The following is a 17,682-nucleotide window of genomic DNA, read 5'->3' on the forward strand; positions in this document are numbered from 1 at the left end:
CCATGATTGATATGTTCAAAAGATGTTAGCGATCTTAAGAAAATTATCACCTTTGTGCTTGCTCTACCAACTTGGCTTTGATACCATGTTAAGGAATGTAAGATCTTTAAATAGAGTATCTCGATTACTTAAGTAAGAAAAGATTGTCATACAAATATGTGAGAATAAGTAAATCAGAATACTCTATCTAAAAATCTTACATTCCTTAACAAAAAAAATCGAACAAAATACCCATATTGGCTAAACAACAATTTACCAAAAAAATTCAAAGAAGAAATATTTGGAATTATAATTTTTTTAGCAAATTTCTTAGATAGCCTGCTCTGAAACAATGCTTGATTTTATTCAAAGATTGAAATGTACATATATAGGCAATTACAATGAATTATTTAACTAGACTTAATATTACAATATTGACCATTGACTAAATAAAAATGAAAATATTATTCTAATATGTTAATGGGCCCAAAGAAGATTCAAGGATGCTTGCAGGGGAATGCTTAGGGCATTAGGGGGTATAGAAGACAAACCAATGAAAGTCTATGTACTCCTAGAAAAATATCTACTAGCAGAACGAATCTAGTAAAATACATTCATCTTTATGACCAAAGCTATGGGCAAGAAAGTCCTTCACATTGAATTAAAATATACCTGCTCCTAATCTATTGATATTTTTATTATATTGCACTTATATTTGTGCTTTGAACAGTTATTTTTACAATTTACAACATATTGGATCTAGGTAATACCAAATTCAGGTGGAAAGAGAATATTTGGCATTTTGTATCAAAATAAGCAAAGTTCACTATTCTAATTCCATTTTCTTGATAGATTTCAGTGCGAAACTCACGAAGTTGTCAATATTCCAATGTCTCTCGGCAGAATATCTATTATCATATTTTCCATAGCTTGCGAGTACTCTCCAAGTTGCCAAGTACTCTATTGTTTTTGATGACTAGTTTTCACAAGTTTAACTCGTGCATTTTTATAGGCGCAAAAAACATGGGTAAAAAACGTCAATACAGGTAAATGTTGGTTTAAAAGTGTTTTTAACATGTTTTTGCTATAGCACCGTGCTTTTTCTATTTTGTGATGTCAATTTTCAAATTAGTACATTTGGCAATTGAATTTTACAAAACAAAAATGTTCTTCTAAGAGATTTTAATTTTTAGTGCTTCCAAGTTGCCAAGGTTTTGCAAGTTTTTGTCAAGTATTTGCTGAATTGAAAATATTTGGCTTAACAACTCCATGTCCAAGCTTGCAAACTATGTCTATTATAATAAAAAATTGGATAAATAGTGTTCAATCTTTAGACTGTAAAACCCATCACCAATATATACTTAACCATTGCTCACTTGGACACAAGATCATAATCTTGGAATCAATTAAATGTGGATGATTTTATAGTTTCAATTATCAACATTCAAACAAAAAAGAACCAATCAAGACCAAACCTGCTGAGCCATAAGAAAAGGCCGCTGATTCCTCCATTGAGGTACTGACAAGCGCAGTTCACCCAAATGTCTTACTAACTGCATAAAAAACCATATCTAAACAATGAAAGCATAGCTTGATATGCCAGGAATTGCCAAAGGTCCACAAAAAAAGGATTTCCAGTTTAAAACTATAATATACACATAATATGATAATCTATGTGATATTGCAGAAGTACACCTTTTGAAAGTCATCCTTCATATCTGCAGGGAAGATTTTACAGTCTTCTGGAAATTCATTTGTAAGACTTGAAATGCATTCTTTTTTAGCATCCTGTTTCTTCCTTTGATCCATTGGTAAGTCCTATATTACATGCTGATGGTTAAGAAAGTGTCTGACTGCTTATTAATACCCAAAACACTAACTTTTAAAAAAAAGTAATGACATCTGGAAAATAAGTTTCAAAATAGACCTACAGTAATCAAGCCAATAGTGCTGGGCAAACCCAGAGCTCTAAGCATAGATAAGCATTGGCTTCCCATAAGATCAATATATCGATTGTGCACAACTCCATTGCTATAACCATCAGCCGAAGCTACAAATGCAATTATATCTGCAACCTGACAATTTTGGTTTGTGTATCAGCAATCATGGGAACCAGAAAAGAAAACCACGATAAAGCAAAGTCTGACAAAAATTAAGATACCATTTCTCAGTGTTCTCCACCATTATATCTTACCTTTGCCATGTCTAAGCATGTATGAAGATCACCATGTGGTGCTTCCAGAATCTTGCAAAAACAATTACACAGCCCACGAATCATTAACAGAATAAGACAACATACCACATAAACCATTGACAGTACTAAAATTTATCAAAATTATTGTTTTTTTCATTTGTGATTTATAAGATATATGCAATATCTCCTTCCTAGATTAGAATTTATAATAAAAATTAAAAATAAAACTAAAATATTCAAATAAATAAAATGAATTGTTATAAAATTTAAGCAGTCTCCATGAACTGTGAGAGCCGACTATCCTCAGTCAGCAACCAAGAAGCAATAGCATTACAAGCAGCAACTTAAGAAAGCTAGGAAGAAATATATCATCAACTTCATTAACTAATAATAGCAGAGGATAAATGGTGGTGCTTGGTATTAGTAGACAGAGATATTATAAGGTCAAACAAAGAGAATAAGTGTGGTGCAGGAGCACCTAGGGGTAAAGGTGAAACCCTAATGCATTTTTGGTTTGTACATGGTCTAACCAAACATTGAAGAAATAAGGACTAGGAATAAAGTCCCAAGTTAAGTTTAGAGGTTTGAATAGGTAGGATTTGGAATATGAGTCAAATTCTTGTCAAGTAGGTTCTAATAGGCAAAAATTGCTTAGAATTGCTCAATAAGGCAAAATGTGGCAAAAAGGCCTACAAGGGGTCAAGATGTGTTAAAAAGTGGCACTTCGGTGTTGTAGGTTCATTTTATAAGGTTTGAGAACAAACTGGTCAAGTTTGAAGGCTCAATTTGCAAAATTGCAAAAGTTGTCGAAAATTTGCATTGACAACTTTGCAATTTTTGCAAAATTACATAGCAACTTTTTGCACAGTTTGAAGAACGAACTACATGGGTAGTTATGGCTCAAACCAAGGGCCAAGATGGGGGAGGGAGCCTACTTAAACACCTTCTAACTCATTTCTAGTGGTTGGATGGTGAGTTGTACGGACAGCACATTCTGAAGGAGAGTTTTGTGTGACAGAAAACGTGGTTTTGAAGGATTGAATGAGATTTTGGATTGGTTAGCTTACTGTTTTTGATGGAGTAGTGTCTTTGGATCATGTGTTGGATCTGTGCATAGTTGTTTTGGTTCAGAGCATTCAATTTACAAGGTTTAGAAAATTAATTAGATTTTGTGTTCTTGTTGTCCAATTTTGTGTTACCAACACCAGAATGGCTATGGCTTGAACTTCCTTGGTCAAAACACCATGGCTCTTCAAAATCAAGCAATAGCCTTTGTATATAATGTAAATAGTGATTCTGGGGTCTGTGCAAGTCAAGAACTTAATTTTTCAAGTGAGTCCTAGGCAAGCAGTGAAGGCTTGGCAAGGTGAACTGAAAGCTTGAACCGAAGATTTGGTGATAACAGTGGATTGGCACATGCCAATCTTGTTTAGGCAATGAAGGAGTAGGGTGTTAAGGGTTTGTAGCTCAGAGGAGGAGGCTGGAAGTGGAGTTTGAAATCATTGGTGAAAGAATCATTGCCATTGCCTTTGAAACCCTTGAAATAGGGGTTTTCTGAAGCCGTACTGTACAATCATCTCAGGAGCCTAAGACCTGAAAAATCTTCAAGTTTATGTCATTAGGAAACAAAGTCTTGAGGACACCAAGTGGCCTTGTTAAGAGTTTTTGGGAGTTATAGCTTGTTCCTTGTTTTTAGGAGGGCTAATAGGAGTTCTTAGGGCTACAAGGGAAAACAGGGCAATTTGAAGTTGTGGGTGTGTGAAACTCAAAATAATGATGCAGAATGGTGGGAAATGTGTCAAGAAGCTCATAATGATGGTTCAAACTTAATTTTAGCCTATTAGGTGCTCTTGGTGGAACCTTGGCAAACTAGGTCAAATAGGGCATAGTTGGTGAACTGAAGGTAGAGGATGGAAACTTGAATTGTTGGGTAAGTTTCTTGGTGAAAGGGGATTGGGAAGGAGTCCTCTAGGTTGGGGTTTGGAATGGTAACCCTGAATAGGCTAGGAGTAGCCTTGATAGAGCAAGAAAGCTCTAAAGTAAAGAAGCTCCCCATCAATAGGACAACGATTAAGTAGAGATTAAAAGGCGGGTTTGTTGATATGTAAAAAGGAAAATTAACAAACTGTAATGAAGAATAATGACAATATGACTTAACAATGACAAAGCAATGACTGTATAGCCCATAAAGAGCAGTGATTTCCTTGATGGAGATTTAAATGAGACAGCTATGGCAATTAATACAAAGAACAGCAACTCGTATGTTTACAGACAGCTACTATATTAAGTTGTTTGCTGTTTAGAACAACCAAAGAAACAAGCAAAAGAAGCTATTGATATATGGCAATTCCTATAAAGAAATACGAGTCAGAATTTAGACTATATATTGGCAGCGATTAAGCAAAAACCAGTGAAGAAAAGAAACAGTAAGCAATAAACAACAATAGGTTGCTGTTCAAGTCAAACAAAGACCAGAGGCAGCACCTACGAACAGTGCTTATCATAACCAATGAATGTTATTCATTAAGAGGATTTCTTGGTGTTTAGGGTGCCATTTGTTTTATGACTAGAAAAGTGTGATTTGTTAAGTTACAATTGCTCTAAGGAAAGGGTGCTGTTCAGGGGATATCTAAAGGGAGTACTTCACCTTGTGATAACAAACTTTAACAGCCAGAAGTCTATGAAGAGATACAATTTTCCTTGGTAACTGGATTTTCTTATAAATTATAATCAATAATACTTTGAAAAGGTACGATAAAGGAAGGGACATGTCTTTTGAACATAACATGTCATTTATTTGCAAGATATAAGGAAGCATCCAAGCTCAATTCAGATACCATGGAAGGCTGCTAGTTTTAAAGAAGCACAAGAACATCACCTCAATATTACTGAGAAAGAATGAAAAATGGCAAATCATATGGTGAAAGTAAGCATAATTTGTAAGCCCCAATCTAGGACATTATCTATGATTGTCACTAAGTATAGGCTTTACCAAACAAGAGTATAGGACAAGCTCAAGCTCAGCCTACAAATGCGGAAGGACAGGTGGCACATGTGAATCAAGGAAGTGAAGCCCAAAGGATTGAGGAAAAGGAACCGGTGGTGATAGATTATGATGTAGAGCATCATGGAACAAATCCTCAATCCCCAATCATGGGAATCAAAGCATCAACCCAACTGAACTCTTCTATCCAACATATGTCAGGCATAAACAATCTCCTTTACAATCACAACTATTTCCATCAAATCATCATTAAGACCCTCAAACCAACTACACTCAATCACTATCCTTATCAAGACATTAAAAGTATTCAATCAGTCTTAATTACATCATTCCACTCACTTATTTCAAGAGAGCACTCACCTTTTCGTCCATATTCCAAATTAGACCTTAGGCCTATAAGGCCTTGGGTAGCAAACACCAAACTTTTATCAATCATCAAATGAACAATAACCATCAGTATCAACTTATCAATTACCTTTCTGTTAGCAAGAACCCATTATTGGGTCATCTCCTCAATTGCCCTGTTATGTTGTCCTTAGCATCTCTCTACATACAAACCACGAGGTTACTATTACAATCAACAACTCAATAGTGTAATCATCATCTACCAAAACAACATCCACCAAATCCATGTCATACCAAGTATACTATGTTTAGACACTTTAAGATCATAGACAACTTTCATTGGCAATGGACTTTACAATCCTATTTGTGAAAGGAGATTGTTTATGCCTCTAATATGTTGGATATAAGAGTTCACTTGGGTTGATACTTTGTTTCCCATGGTTAATTTGGGCATTGAGGGTTGGTTCCACGATGCTCCACATCATAATGCATCACCACAGGTTCCTTTTCCACAATCCTTTGGGCTTTGATTTCTTGGTTCACATGTGTCACATGTCCTTCCACATTCCTCGACTGAGCTTGAGCTTCTTGTCATGTGCTCTTGTTTGGTAAAACCTATACTTAGTGACAACCTCAAACAATGCCCTTCAATGGGGTTCACCCATTATGCTTACTTTTACTATATGATTTGTCATTTTTTCATCTGCCTCAACAATTTTGAGTTGAAGTCATTGTGCTTCTTCCTTAAAACTAGGAATATTATCTGCTAAAAGCCACAAATTATCTATTGTCTCCTCATTCATCTTTTGTTTTCAAAGACCTTCCAATATCTTATCTCTAAATAGGTGAATTAACATGGCACTGCTTCTCATTTTTTTATTCCCTTCTGTGAATATTTTGATCTCTAGCTGCGTTAAACGAGATAACAAGTTCTCGATATCAAGTTGCAATTGGGTCAAGGCCTGACTTATGTATTTCTCTTATTCTTCATCACCTACAACTTTCCAATGCAACGCATATATCCATGTCATAAACTTAGAACTAACGAGCTAGCTTAGTATCCCTTCCTCTATTCTAGTTGCAAGCAGCATATTGGCATTAACTTGGAGTCCAAAGAAAACAACTATTAGATTCCCATGTTCCCTTTTTAGGGCTTGCAGATCACTTCTCCATTTCTCTAACGTCTTAGTGATCACAAGAGAGTTTACCTGTCTCACCAATTCCAAGTTCCTTTGTTCTTCCTTTTTATTCTTTGAGTCAAAGTTTTGCCAAAGGTAGTGACATGGTAAATGTCTCCTTCCAAGGTGGACAGACCAATGTGTAATGTCCCCATTTTTGAGTTGTCGTAGATTTGATGGATTCGGTCTATCATTGGGTCCTTGTAGGTTGATATTGGTGTTTAGAGGAGCTTATTGTTATTAGACTCTGCAATGGCTAATGGTGAGTATTGGTTTTATTTTGAGGGACTTACTATTTATAGTAGGGTAACAGATGGTTATGATGAGCTCAAATGAGTTAGAGGAGTTGTGTGATGCTCTCAATTCTTATTTCTGGTTTCTGGGGCTCCAAGAATCTTGGAAGGAGCATCTATTTTTAGTAAGTCACCCTGTCAAGTTCATTCATTGTCTTTCTTCATCAAGATCACCCATGTGTTGTCATATGCGAACTTGATAATTCTTTAATCATTTTCACAAGACAGGTGAATTATAATTGTCATTTAACTTAATATGTTGAGGTTGCAATTTTTGTTGGTATTGTATATCGGCCACCTTAGTGTCATAGCTCATTGGAACGAGGTTGAAAAGTTATAAATCTTGGGCACAAGAAACAATGACCTTGTGTGTCAAAATATCATAATATGGTTAAAAAGGTGGTTTTTCGAGCCAAAGGGAATTAATAAATTGTACTATTCAATCATGTGCCTAAGTATAAAGCAAAGAGGCATTTAATTGAAAGGTGCCTTGAAGAAGTCATCTTTATTTATTATAAAAGCAATGCTTTGTGATAAAGAAAACCGTTATCTTGCTTTTTGACTTCCTTATTTTGTGAATTTGCTGTAAGGGCTGCCACCTTGAATCACTGAAATATTGTGGTGAATTGTGCTCTGATTATCTGGTGATTAAATCTGATTGTATTGACGGTAATTTTGGTGTTGTTGTATACCAAAATTATTAAGTTCTGCTGAATATTAATTTGAGTTTTGGACGCCAACCACTTCCTCTTCTTGGGGTGAGTCTGTAGCTGATTGGGAATGCCATTGCTAGGCATTTTTTGGTGACTAAGAAGAGTTGCGATTCATTTCAGGTTAGGCATGATTTTGGCTTGCCTTCATTACTGTGACTTTGAAGGTGATTTGCTTCTGCATATTGGTGTTTCAGCCTGCAAACATATAGACATTATAAGTGGCCAGAATTTGGAGAATAGTTAAGATATTTGGTTGCTGCTATCAGATGCCATTGTTAGGTGTTCTTGAAGCTGTGATTATCTAATTTGAATAGCAGCGTTTGGATGCAAGAAGCTGCGTTGCAATTTGTGGTATTTATTGACCTCTGAGGTGACCAAATATTGTTGCAAAATAATGTCATCTCCTTGATCTTTTCTACACCAAGTTTGGCGATGCATTTCCTTGGGCCGTCTACAACTAAATTGGATGCAATTCATATACAAGTTCCTATTATATTTCATGAATTAGAAGAGGATTATTTGCAATAACATTGCAAGTAATAAAATTGCGATTTCCTAGTTTTCTATTGGCATTAGAGGTAGTTCTCTCTGATTGTTCATTTCAGCATTTTATATGTATTTGAAAATACCAAAAAAATTATATATTTCAAAAAAACCAAAACAAATTGCAAACACCAAAACACTCCATCCAGCATTGCAGTAGTGTTATCCACTAGGGCTCTTACACAACGTCAATTCTGCTCAAGGTAAAATCTCTATCTATAACTTTGTGTTCATTCTTCTCACCAAAGGGATCTGCAATCTCTAGAAATCTTCAGCTGACCAGATCTATTACTACCCTGGGCATCCTTCCAGCCCTCTTTCGTTTATGGCTTCCCTATGGTTGTGACAATTTGGTGACAAGGTCTACCTCTATTTGAATCATAGGCCTATACCTTTTCTTCTCTTCAACGGCTTCCTTGACCCAAGGGAATTGGTGATGTCATGGAATCAGTAACATTCGTAATGGCATTACCCAATGGGAAAAAATTAAATTGACTGAGGTGACGGCCACTAAGAACATCAAATTCAGTATTATCAAAGATGGAATTGGCAATATCATTTCCACCAATTTGGTGGAAGGTGAGAGTATCACTCTCTTGAGTTACCACTATCGGTATAGGGAAAATTAGGCAAGGGAGGGCCTTTTCACCAATACATCTCTTCAGAAAAAAGGACAAGGTGCTCACCTCACATTTTGACTTCAATTTTACCTACTTCTTTGGTTCCTCACCACCACCACCCAACTAGGAAGCTTCTTCGAAGGGCGCAAACACTGGAGAGGTAGGAGTATCAATAGGGTTCAGACTTTAGGATCCACTTTGTTTAGTACCTATAGCATCCTTATAAGTTGAAGAACCATCACACTCTCTAATTTTCTTCTCAATCCAATTCTTGGTTCTTTCCACCACATATGCAATTTTCTTTTCCACCTTTGCAGCTTCCCTATTATTCCAAGTTAACAATTGCATCATGGATAGACAAACATTATGGTAAACCCCTTCAATCAAATCTAAACCATCATCAACCAATTAATCCACTATGAGAAATGATAACTCTAAACTCTTGACCAATTCTAAGGTCATCATCATACTGTGATATCCCCTTTTTCTGGGACATTAAAATTTTGTGTTGCCAACTCACTTCGTCTAGGTTTCGGGGGCGAAAAAGTTCTTTTCAGTGTTCAGTTCGAGATTTAGCCTAGACATTCTAGTTTCAGACCCATCAGAGCAGTTTTGGCAAGTTGTCTGGATGCTTAATATTTTTAGTAAGTAAACAAAGCTCAGTATTCTTGACATTTCAGTGTTGCTTTGGAAGTGTCTCGCTGAGAGCTTTCCAACGAGCTATTGCACGTGCTTATCTGAGTTCGTTTGGTCAATTAGTTTAATGCCTGATGATTATATGGTTTACTGACTAAGTGACTATTAAAGTTCATTTAACTTGTCACTTTATTTTCAAAAAAAAAAAGTACTAAGTTCACTTAAGTCACTAAAGGACAAAAAAGGTGCTTTATCCCACATTGCTTATAAGAGCATGCATCACATTGGGAAAAGTGATAAAGGTACAAGCTCCACATGGGAAATTATGAAGATATAATATTTAAACACCAATTTTAATCTAAGAACTGGAAACAGTTGTTGGTTATCTCTTCGAGGATGCAAACCCTTGAAGAAGCTTGGAGGTTGGATGCAAACCTAGCCTTCTTACAGGTTTTATCTACATATGCCAATCTGACTGCTATTTCTGTTTATAAGATGGATTACTTGGATTGTTTCATGTTATTGTATTGCTGTTATATAATACAGTAACATGTTTGGCGGATTGTTGTGTTAATTCCTAGTTTATGTATGTACTTTTGAATATTGGAGGAATAAAACAAACTTTTCTAAGTTTTCTTGCATGCAAATCTGTGGGTTGCAAATCAATTTAAGTTCTGGAATTTATATCAAATATTGATTTACTGTTTCATTTCAAATCTGCACGTTTATATCAAAGGTTTTAAGTAAAATATCCGGAAAGGGATATTTCAGTGGTATCAGAGCTGGTCTTCCTGCCAGCCTGTGTGATTTCCTAGTAACAAATTTAATAGAGATTGCAACATCAGAAGTAATTTCTATCCGGTTTGGAAGGCATGAGATTTTAACAAGGAATATCAGCAGATCAAACAAGGAGGCTCTCCATACTAAGTAGAGGTAAGACACACGTGAGCAACATCCTTTGAGTCAGAATTTATACTATACATTATTTTAGCACGAGAATAGAATTCTGGAATACGGCAGAACTAGTTGTCAGCCGGTTACTCCTTTCAGACTGCGTATGAACACAGTGATAGAGGACCCGCGGCATGTCAAAACAATAAGTACGGGGAGTTGGAAGTGTTGCAGGGTGGCATTGTGCTGATAGGAGTCGAAGATTGTTGCCGGTAGTAGAATATTTCTGCAAACATTATTGGGTCGTTAGCTAGTCTAACCTGTGTGCGGCAAAAGATTGGAAAGTCACGAAAGGCACAGTCGGAACCAATTATAGGGAAAGCCGACCCAGTATTCACTCTACCAGTTGAATATAATAAAGCATTAAGAGTATATCAGACTTAATGCCATAGGTGGTAGCAGTTAACATTTCTGAAAGATTACATACCTTCTACGGGTATTGTATGGGCAGATCGCAATCACGGGTGGAGTGTATTCAGTGAGGGGTCACGTAAATCCAAGGCAAGCACGTCAGTTTTCAGGGAAGTGTATGAGCGGTCATTGCCAGTTGGATACGATAGACGTGTCCACTAATAACGGCTTTGTTTGAGTATCATGAGGTGAGTTCGGGCCATAACCACGAAACCTGTAGACGGGGCAGTGGTGTCATCCTCTTCATAGGTTGGAGCCATTCTTTCCTCAGCGTAGGTTGCGACTCCATATTGCAATCAGCAGTAGTTTGGAAAGGAACCAGAAGGTCATACGGGTTGTATATGTGGAGCAGACCAAAACACTTTAAGGCACTCTCCTAAACGTGGTTGTTGATGACTGGAGTTTCTGTCTGAAAAGTTGACCAACTTGGTAGAAGACCTCTGCTGATTGGAGGCATTAGTGGAATTACAGTATCATTATTCCTTCTTGCAGCTTACTACAACTTTCTCAGTGATGCATCTATTGTGGCAGTTCTTGCATTGTTATTGTATGTTAGCTCCTACCAGGAGTTTGTTTCATGCCTTCCGAGAAGTAAAAATGTAGAAATTATAAACTGTGCAAATCTGTGTAAATGTAGATCTTGATAAGCTTCTTCATAATTGGGCTAATCATAAATCTAGATAGAGTTGAACAATCACCAAATTATGAAAACTTTCCTCATTGTTTTTGAACATGCTTGAAAATGGACATCTAGCAAGAGGAGCTTACCCACTTCAAGAAAGTTATGTGGACTCACATAAACAAACCAACAATGAACATATGCTGATATGCCTTCACCAAACAGCTCCAAACTTAATTAAATTTCACTAGGAGGATACATAAATATGGAACTTTGATATAAAGATTGGTGGTTGGTTCAACAAGGGCTCGGGCAATAACATAAATTTTGTAAAAATCATAAAATAAACATTCCTCCACCCTACAAAAAATAGGAAACCTGCTGCAATGTTAGGGGAACCCTAAACAATGGATTATTCTAAGGCATTCTAGTTGCAAATCTTTTGATGTGATTACTTTCAGAATATAGAGATTTTGATGTTGTGTGTTTGAGGCAATTTGAAAAGGTGATTTTGCTAATCATACCATCATCCAAAACACGTTGAACACCTCTTGATGATTGTACCATTCCCTGCTAGCAGTTTCTGGTTAATAATTGTGTTTTGATTTCTAATATGCTTTTTGGGGCACCATTATTTTATTAATTTGCCAACTGTACAGTTTTATTGGAAGATATCATGGTAAGGGCATCATGTGAGGGAAACAATAAAATGGTACAAAAGCCAAAGGAGAAACAGAAAAAAATCATTCATGTTGGAGCAGCAAGGATAGTCAAAGGAACACAACTAACTCACTGGAATTCCAGTTGTCAGAGAGCTCATGCACAAAGAATTGCACATCATAGTGGGTAAGCAGAAATAAAGCATCAAGGCAGTCCTCTGATTTAATTGTGGCATTCCTTTGAAGTTGCAAGCCCAAAATGAACAGTTTGAGCAGCAATTTCAAGAAAGTAAATGAGTAGGAAAAGAGGAGCTTGTTTCATTCATTTATTTAAAGAAGTTGGCTCAATAAATGATTGATAGATGATATGAAACAGGATTGGGTCCAACTCAGGCACTTGAAAAGCTACATGGCAGAGGAAGTGAGACGAGACTTCCAACTCGATATTAAAATTGAACTAAGGAGACTGTACGATGATTATAACAAATTCCCATCAAAGCTTCAAAAAGAATTTCCTTTCATTAATTATGTGGACTTTCAACTAGAACTGCAAAACAAGACGGTTATGATAAGAAACAAATGCTATGATTTGGCTCAAGATCTCCTTGCAAAGGACATATTCAGAAATTTGCATAGGGAAAATATCAATCAAATGGATAGCAGCACTGAAAAAGAAGAGCAACCTTTGCATGATAATATGCAAAATACTAATAATGGCAAAAGTTTACTAACAGGTAATTGGGAGACAAAAGTATCTTATGGAGCTGTTTACACTAGTCATTCTGATGAGCATGTTGATGGCCCATGTAAAAGAGTTGACCAAAGCGCCAACGTTGGCAACTCCCCATCTTGTTTAGACATGGAAAACACCAGCATCTTATTTGGTGACATGGAAATTAACTTAGATAAATTTTATTGTGATACTAGGCTGGAAATTATGTCAAATTTTGAGGAGAAGCAAATGGACCACAATGTTGGCAGGATAGATGATCTAGCACACATTGAGTTAGACGACATATCTGAAAAAGTTGTTCCCTTAGGTGATGAAAAATCAGAAAATTCTATGGAGAGTAGCCCACTTGTGTTCGAAGGAGATGGTCAAAAACCATTATCGCTCCTTGACTTATTGGATATGCTTTTGGTCAAAGAAGACAAGATTGTCCAAATGTTGACAAGGATAGATGATTCTTCCAAACTGATTGAGGATCTCATGCGGAAGATTGTGATAGAGGAGAGACATGGAAATGTATGTTGTGTCACAAGTCCTCTTTTACATACTATTTTTGAAACCTTGAAAATGATAAAATATGAGTACTTGCAACTATTAATGGATAGAGATCTAGCAATAAAATTTGGGAAGGACAAGGAGAGTGAGATAGATGAGCTATACCTTCAATTGAGCTTAACACATTACTCCATCCACAAAGCTGAAAATCAAACGAGTGGGGCAGCCACTCATGAAGAAGATAACCGTAGTTCAAGGGCACAAGAAATCACGCAAATCATTAAAGAAATTCATAAAGTGGGTAGATGTGAAAGCAAACAATGTAATTCAATCACATGTCCCTCGTCTAAAACTTTCTACGATAAGAAAAATTCTATGGATGAGCAAATTGATGAGTCTAGAAATTCTAATTTTTATGACAGCAGTTGTACATCTTCATATGAGCACGTGGTTAGTGATCCAACAGGTGAGGATAATTCGAAGATTTCAATTAATGGTGAACCTTCCTTTTACAAAGACTTTGACATAAGCATGGATACTTATATGGTGGAGTCGAAAGTTCAAACTTATCCTTAGCATGTTTTGAGGGATTTTTCAGCTTACCCAGAGATTTATCACCCAGCGCTTATGAGATGGCCACGGCCTACTTGTTGATTGGTGATTTTCCTTGTTGGTATATTCCAGCTATTAGTGATTTGCCGATGTATGTTAGTAGTATATTCACTGATTCTATCTCGCCATCAGGGATCAATGAGTTATTTGCAGATGAGTGGGGAGAACATACACTACCCTAAATTCCACATGAGGTGTCTACATTTTTTATCTAGCAGTGTATTGATGACAGGGCTAGCATTCATGATGTTGGTGATTCACCAACCACCCTTTCTCTTATCCAGGATCATGTTGACTGGTTGATCGGGGATCCAAGTGTTAATAGTATCTTACGTCTGGTGGATTATGTTGTGTTGTTACACGGTCACATGATTATGATCTGTGTGTTTCAGCCTTCTGACACATCAGAGTTCCAAAGATTAGGATTACTCTATTTTCACCAGGATGATATAATGGTGGAGTCAAATTGGCCAAATCTATCATTGTCATTGGTATAGATATTGCAAGAGTGGTATGGTGGTACAGTGGTACAGATATTACAGGAGCTAGTCAGTGGTATCTCAAACAGCGCACGAGTTCTCACTTGGGATCCACATGGAGCATCCCTATGTATTACCTTTTATTGGGGAGCTAGGTGGAGAGTTTGGTTGTTATCATCTTGGGGTGGATATTGGTATATTGTTGAGCTCCCATCCTCACTTGACAGTAGAGGCTCGCCAGGTCACTCATGGAGTGAGGCATTCATTCTGACTGAGGGTACTGGCACACAGGGCAGCAGCACACCGCAGTTGGTGTCCCTTTATGGTGAGACTTGGGATCCTAGCATTCAGTTATTTGGCACATTGATTCCTATTGTACTATTTCACCATTCTAAGTTTGGGAAGATGCATGCCGGGGTACATTGGCTGAGGAGTAGAACCTCATTCTCGAGGCGAGTATGGGATCCTGACATTTGGTTTCTACAGTTATGAGCGGATTGCTTGAGGGCAAGCAATCTTTGAGAAGGGAGGCTTTGTAATGTCCCCTTTTTCTGGGACATTATAATTCTATGTTGCTAGCTCACTTCGCCTAGGTTTCAGGGGCGAAAAGGTTCTTTTCGAGGTTCAGTTCAAGATTTGGCCTAGACATTTCTAGTTCAAGACCCATCAGAGCAGTTTTGGCAGGTTGATTGGATGCTTACTATTTTTAGTAACTAAACAGAGCTCAATATTCTTGATATCTCAGTGTTGCTTTGGAAGCATCTCGCCGAGAGCTTTCCAACGAACTATTGCATGTGCTTATCCAAGTTCATTTGGTCAGTTATTTTAATGCCTAATGATTATATGGTTTACTGACTAAGTGACTATTAAAGTCCATTTAACTTGTCACTTTATTTTCAAAAAAAAAGTACTATGTTCACTTAAGTGACTAAAGGACAAATAAGATGTTTTATCCCACATTGCTTAAAAGAGTGTGCATCACATTGGGAAAAGTGATAAAGGTACAACAAGCTCCACATGGGAAGTTATGAAGATATAATATTTAAACACAAATATTAATTTGGGCACTGGAAACAGTTGTTGGTTCTCTTCAAGGACGCAAACCCTTGAAAAAGCTTGGAGGTTGGACGCAAACCTAGCCTTCTTACAAGTTTTATCTACATTTGCCAATCTGACTGTTATTTCTGTTTATAAGATTGGATTACTTGGATTGTTGCATGTTATTGTATTGCTGTTATATAATATAGTAACGTTTTTGGTGGATTGTTGTGTTAATTCCTAGTTTATGTATGTGTTTTTGAATATTGGAGGAATAAAACAAACTTTTCTAAGTTTTCTTGTATGCAAATCTGCAGGTTGCAAATCAATTAAAGTTCTGGAATTTATATCGAATACTGGTTTACTGTTTCGTTTCAAATCTACACGTTTATATCAAAAGTTTTTAATAAAATATCCGGAAAGGGATATTTCACATACAATCTCTCTTTTTTGTCCATCTCTCATATTTGCATAGTCTACCCAATAATATTTGATATAGGATTGATGCAAGATTTATCTCCATGGAACATATTATGCACATAATTTTTACTATCAAAGGGGACCCTCAAGGGCATAGATTGAAATTTGTACTGAGAAAGAAGTTTTCCCATAGTGGTGGCAACATCAAAACTCTTAAAAGAAAAAAGAGATAGGGATACAGGGAAAGATTGCGCTTTTTCTTCATCTTGTCAACACACTTGGCATTGACTTCTTTCATTCATCTACAAATCTCTAGGAGTATGAAATAATTAAAAGCATACCTGGATCCTAAAATAAGAGAAACTATCAAATTGGATGAAAAAGCTAACATAGCACATGATAAGGTCAGTAACTACAAGAGAGAGATCATCCTCTCACTTGACCCCTCAATTTTTTTAATCACTGTTGACAGGAAAGAATCGTTAACATCAAAAAATTCATCTATTCTAACCTGCATCTACAATTGAGGGAAAGTCTCGAAAACCAGCAGGTTCAGAGTTAGAGAATCCATGTTTTTGAGACCTAACCAAGTAGCTTGGGTTACCACCATTACGTAGGTCAAAAAAGAACACATGTAGAAAGTACTAGTCAACCTCAAACAGGTCAATTGCTCATGCAATTGTAGGCTGATTATCCCCCTAGTCTATATATTGATTATCACTAAAGATAATAATGAGATATTTGTACTCTAGCCAAGAAATTCTTCAGCTGTCTGGCAACCAACTAGACGGTGTAACAAACAATAGCATCCTCAATTTCTTTAACAAAGAGCTATTTTTTTAGAAATGGGGGAAGTTGAGATTGCCCTTTGTGCTTTAGGTTATAGCAACTCTATTCAAACACCAATTTTCATTTTCTTAAATGTGCTCCTAGGCTTCATCAATAGATACTTCACAAATACCTCCCACTCTGGTAATCTTAGGGCAGGAGCTACAATTTCATAATCAATTTTGACAATAACCATGCCATCAAAAGCTTGGATTTCATTAGACTCAGGGTGGTAATGATTCACATAGGCAGAAAGGAATTCTCAACAATGAATCAATTTAGGGAAACCAACAACTTCCAAGAGACTGTTGTTGTAATGACTCCTTGTGAGTCGTTTGCTTGTATATGAATAAATTCATTACTATTGTATTCTATTTAACTTAATAATTTAATTAAATCAACAGTAAACTATGGCAAGCTAGGAATATTAATGCTATTCCGATTATAACTCTGGCTTAAAGGGAATGCTAAGATACAAAAGGTTGCTTTGAGACCAAACTCTAAGGTCTTCCTCAAGGTTTTTTTGGATCCAAACCCTTGAGCCTTTCATGGACATGTCCTTGCATTGGTGTTTAATAGTAGTAGTCTTCTTACCTTTCTAATTACAATTATTTAAGCATTTTTATTTCTTGAGCTGCTTGGTGCGTTATCCTTATTTTAAAGATTCTCCCCCTTTCTTCTTTTCTTCATCTACCTTATATGACTTGGGCACATCCCTCATCCAAGCTCTTTGGTTTAGTGGTGAAATACCATCCCTACATGTGAGTGCATATACTTGTGAGGTATTTTGTCATATCTCCTCATTTTCCATTTCTAATCTTTGTAACACAATTTACCTTAGTCATACACATTTTGTGAATGACCTTGCTAGAAATGCAACCAACTTTTTTTATAAGTTTTATGCCCAATCAAATAGAAACTTTCACATAACTCTT

General features: G+C 36.5%; 1 protein-coding gene across 2 annotated transcripts in view; it reads right to left on the bottom strand.

Annotated features, from left to right (window-relative positions):
- Positions 1-17,682, bottom strand: part of LOC149556330 (uncharacterized) — a 220,752-nt gene that overhangs the window by 112,456 nt on the left and 90,614 nt on the right. For both annotated transcript variants that reach the window (XM_089830591.1, XM_089830590.1), the window contains exons 6-9: positions 2,174-2,224; positions 1,911-2,054; positions 1,675-1,797; positions 1,455-1,532 (exon numbers count right to left, since the gene is read on the bottom strand). In XM_089830591.1, the coding sequence (XP_089686717.1) occupies positions 1,455-1,532; positions 1,675-1,797; positions 1,911-2,054; positions 2,174-2,224 (396 nt within the window). The remainder of the gene's footprint in view (positions 1-1,454; positions 1,533-1,674; positions 1,798-1,910; positions 2,055-2,173; positions 2,225-17,682) is intronic.

The sequence above is a fragment of the Cupressus sempervirens genome, chromosome 5, assembly GCF_028749045.1.
Source record: "Cupressus sempervirens isolate cs-2001-9-10 chromosome 5, ASM2874904v1, whole genome shotgun sequence".
Classification (NCBI taxonomy): Eukaryota; Viridiplantae; Streptophyta; class Pinopsida; order Cupressales; family Cupressaceae; genus Cupressus; species Cupressus sempervirens.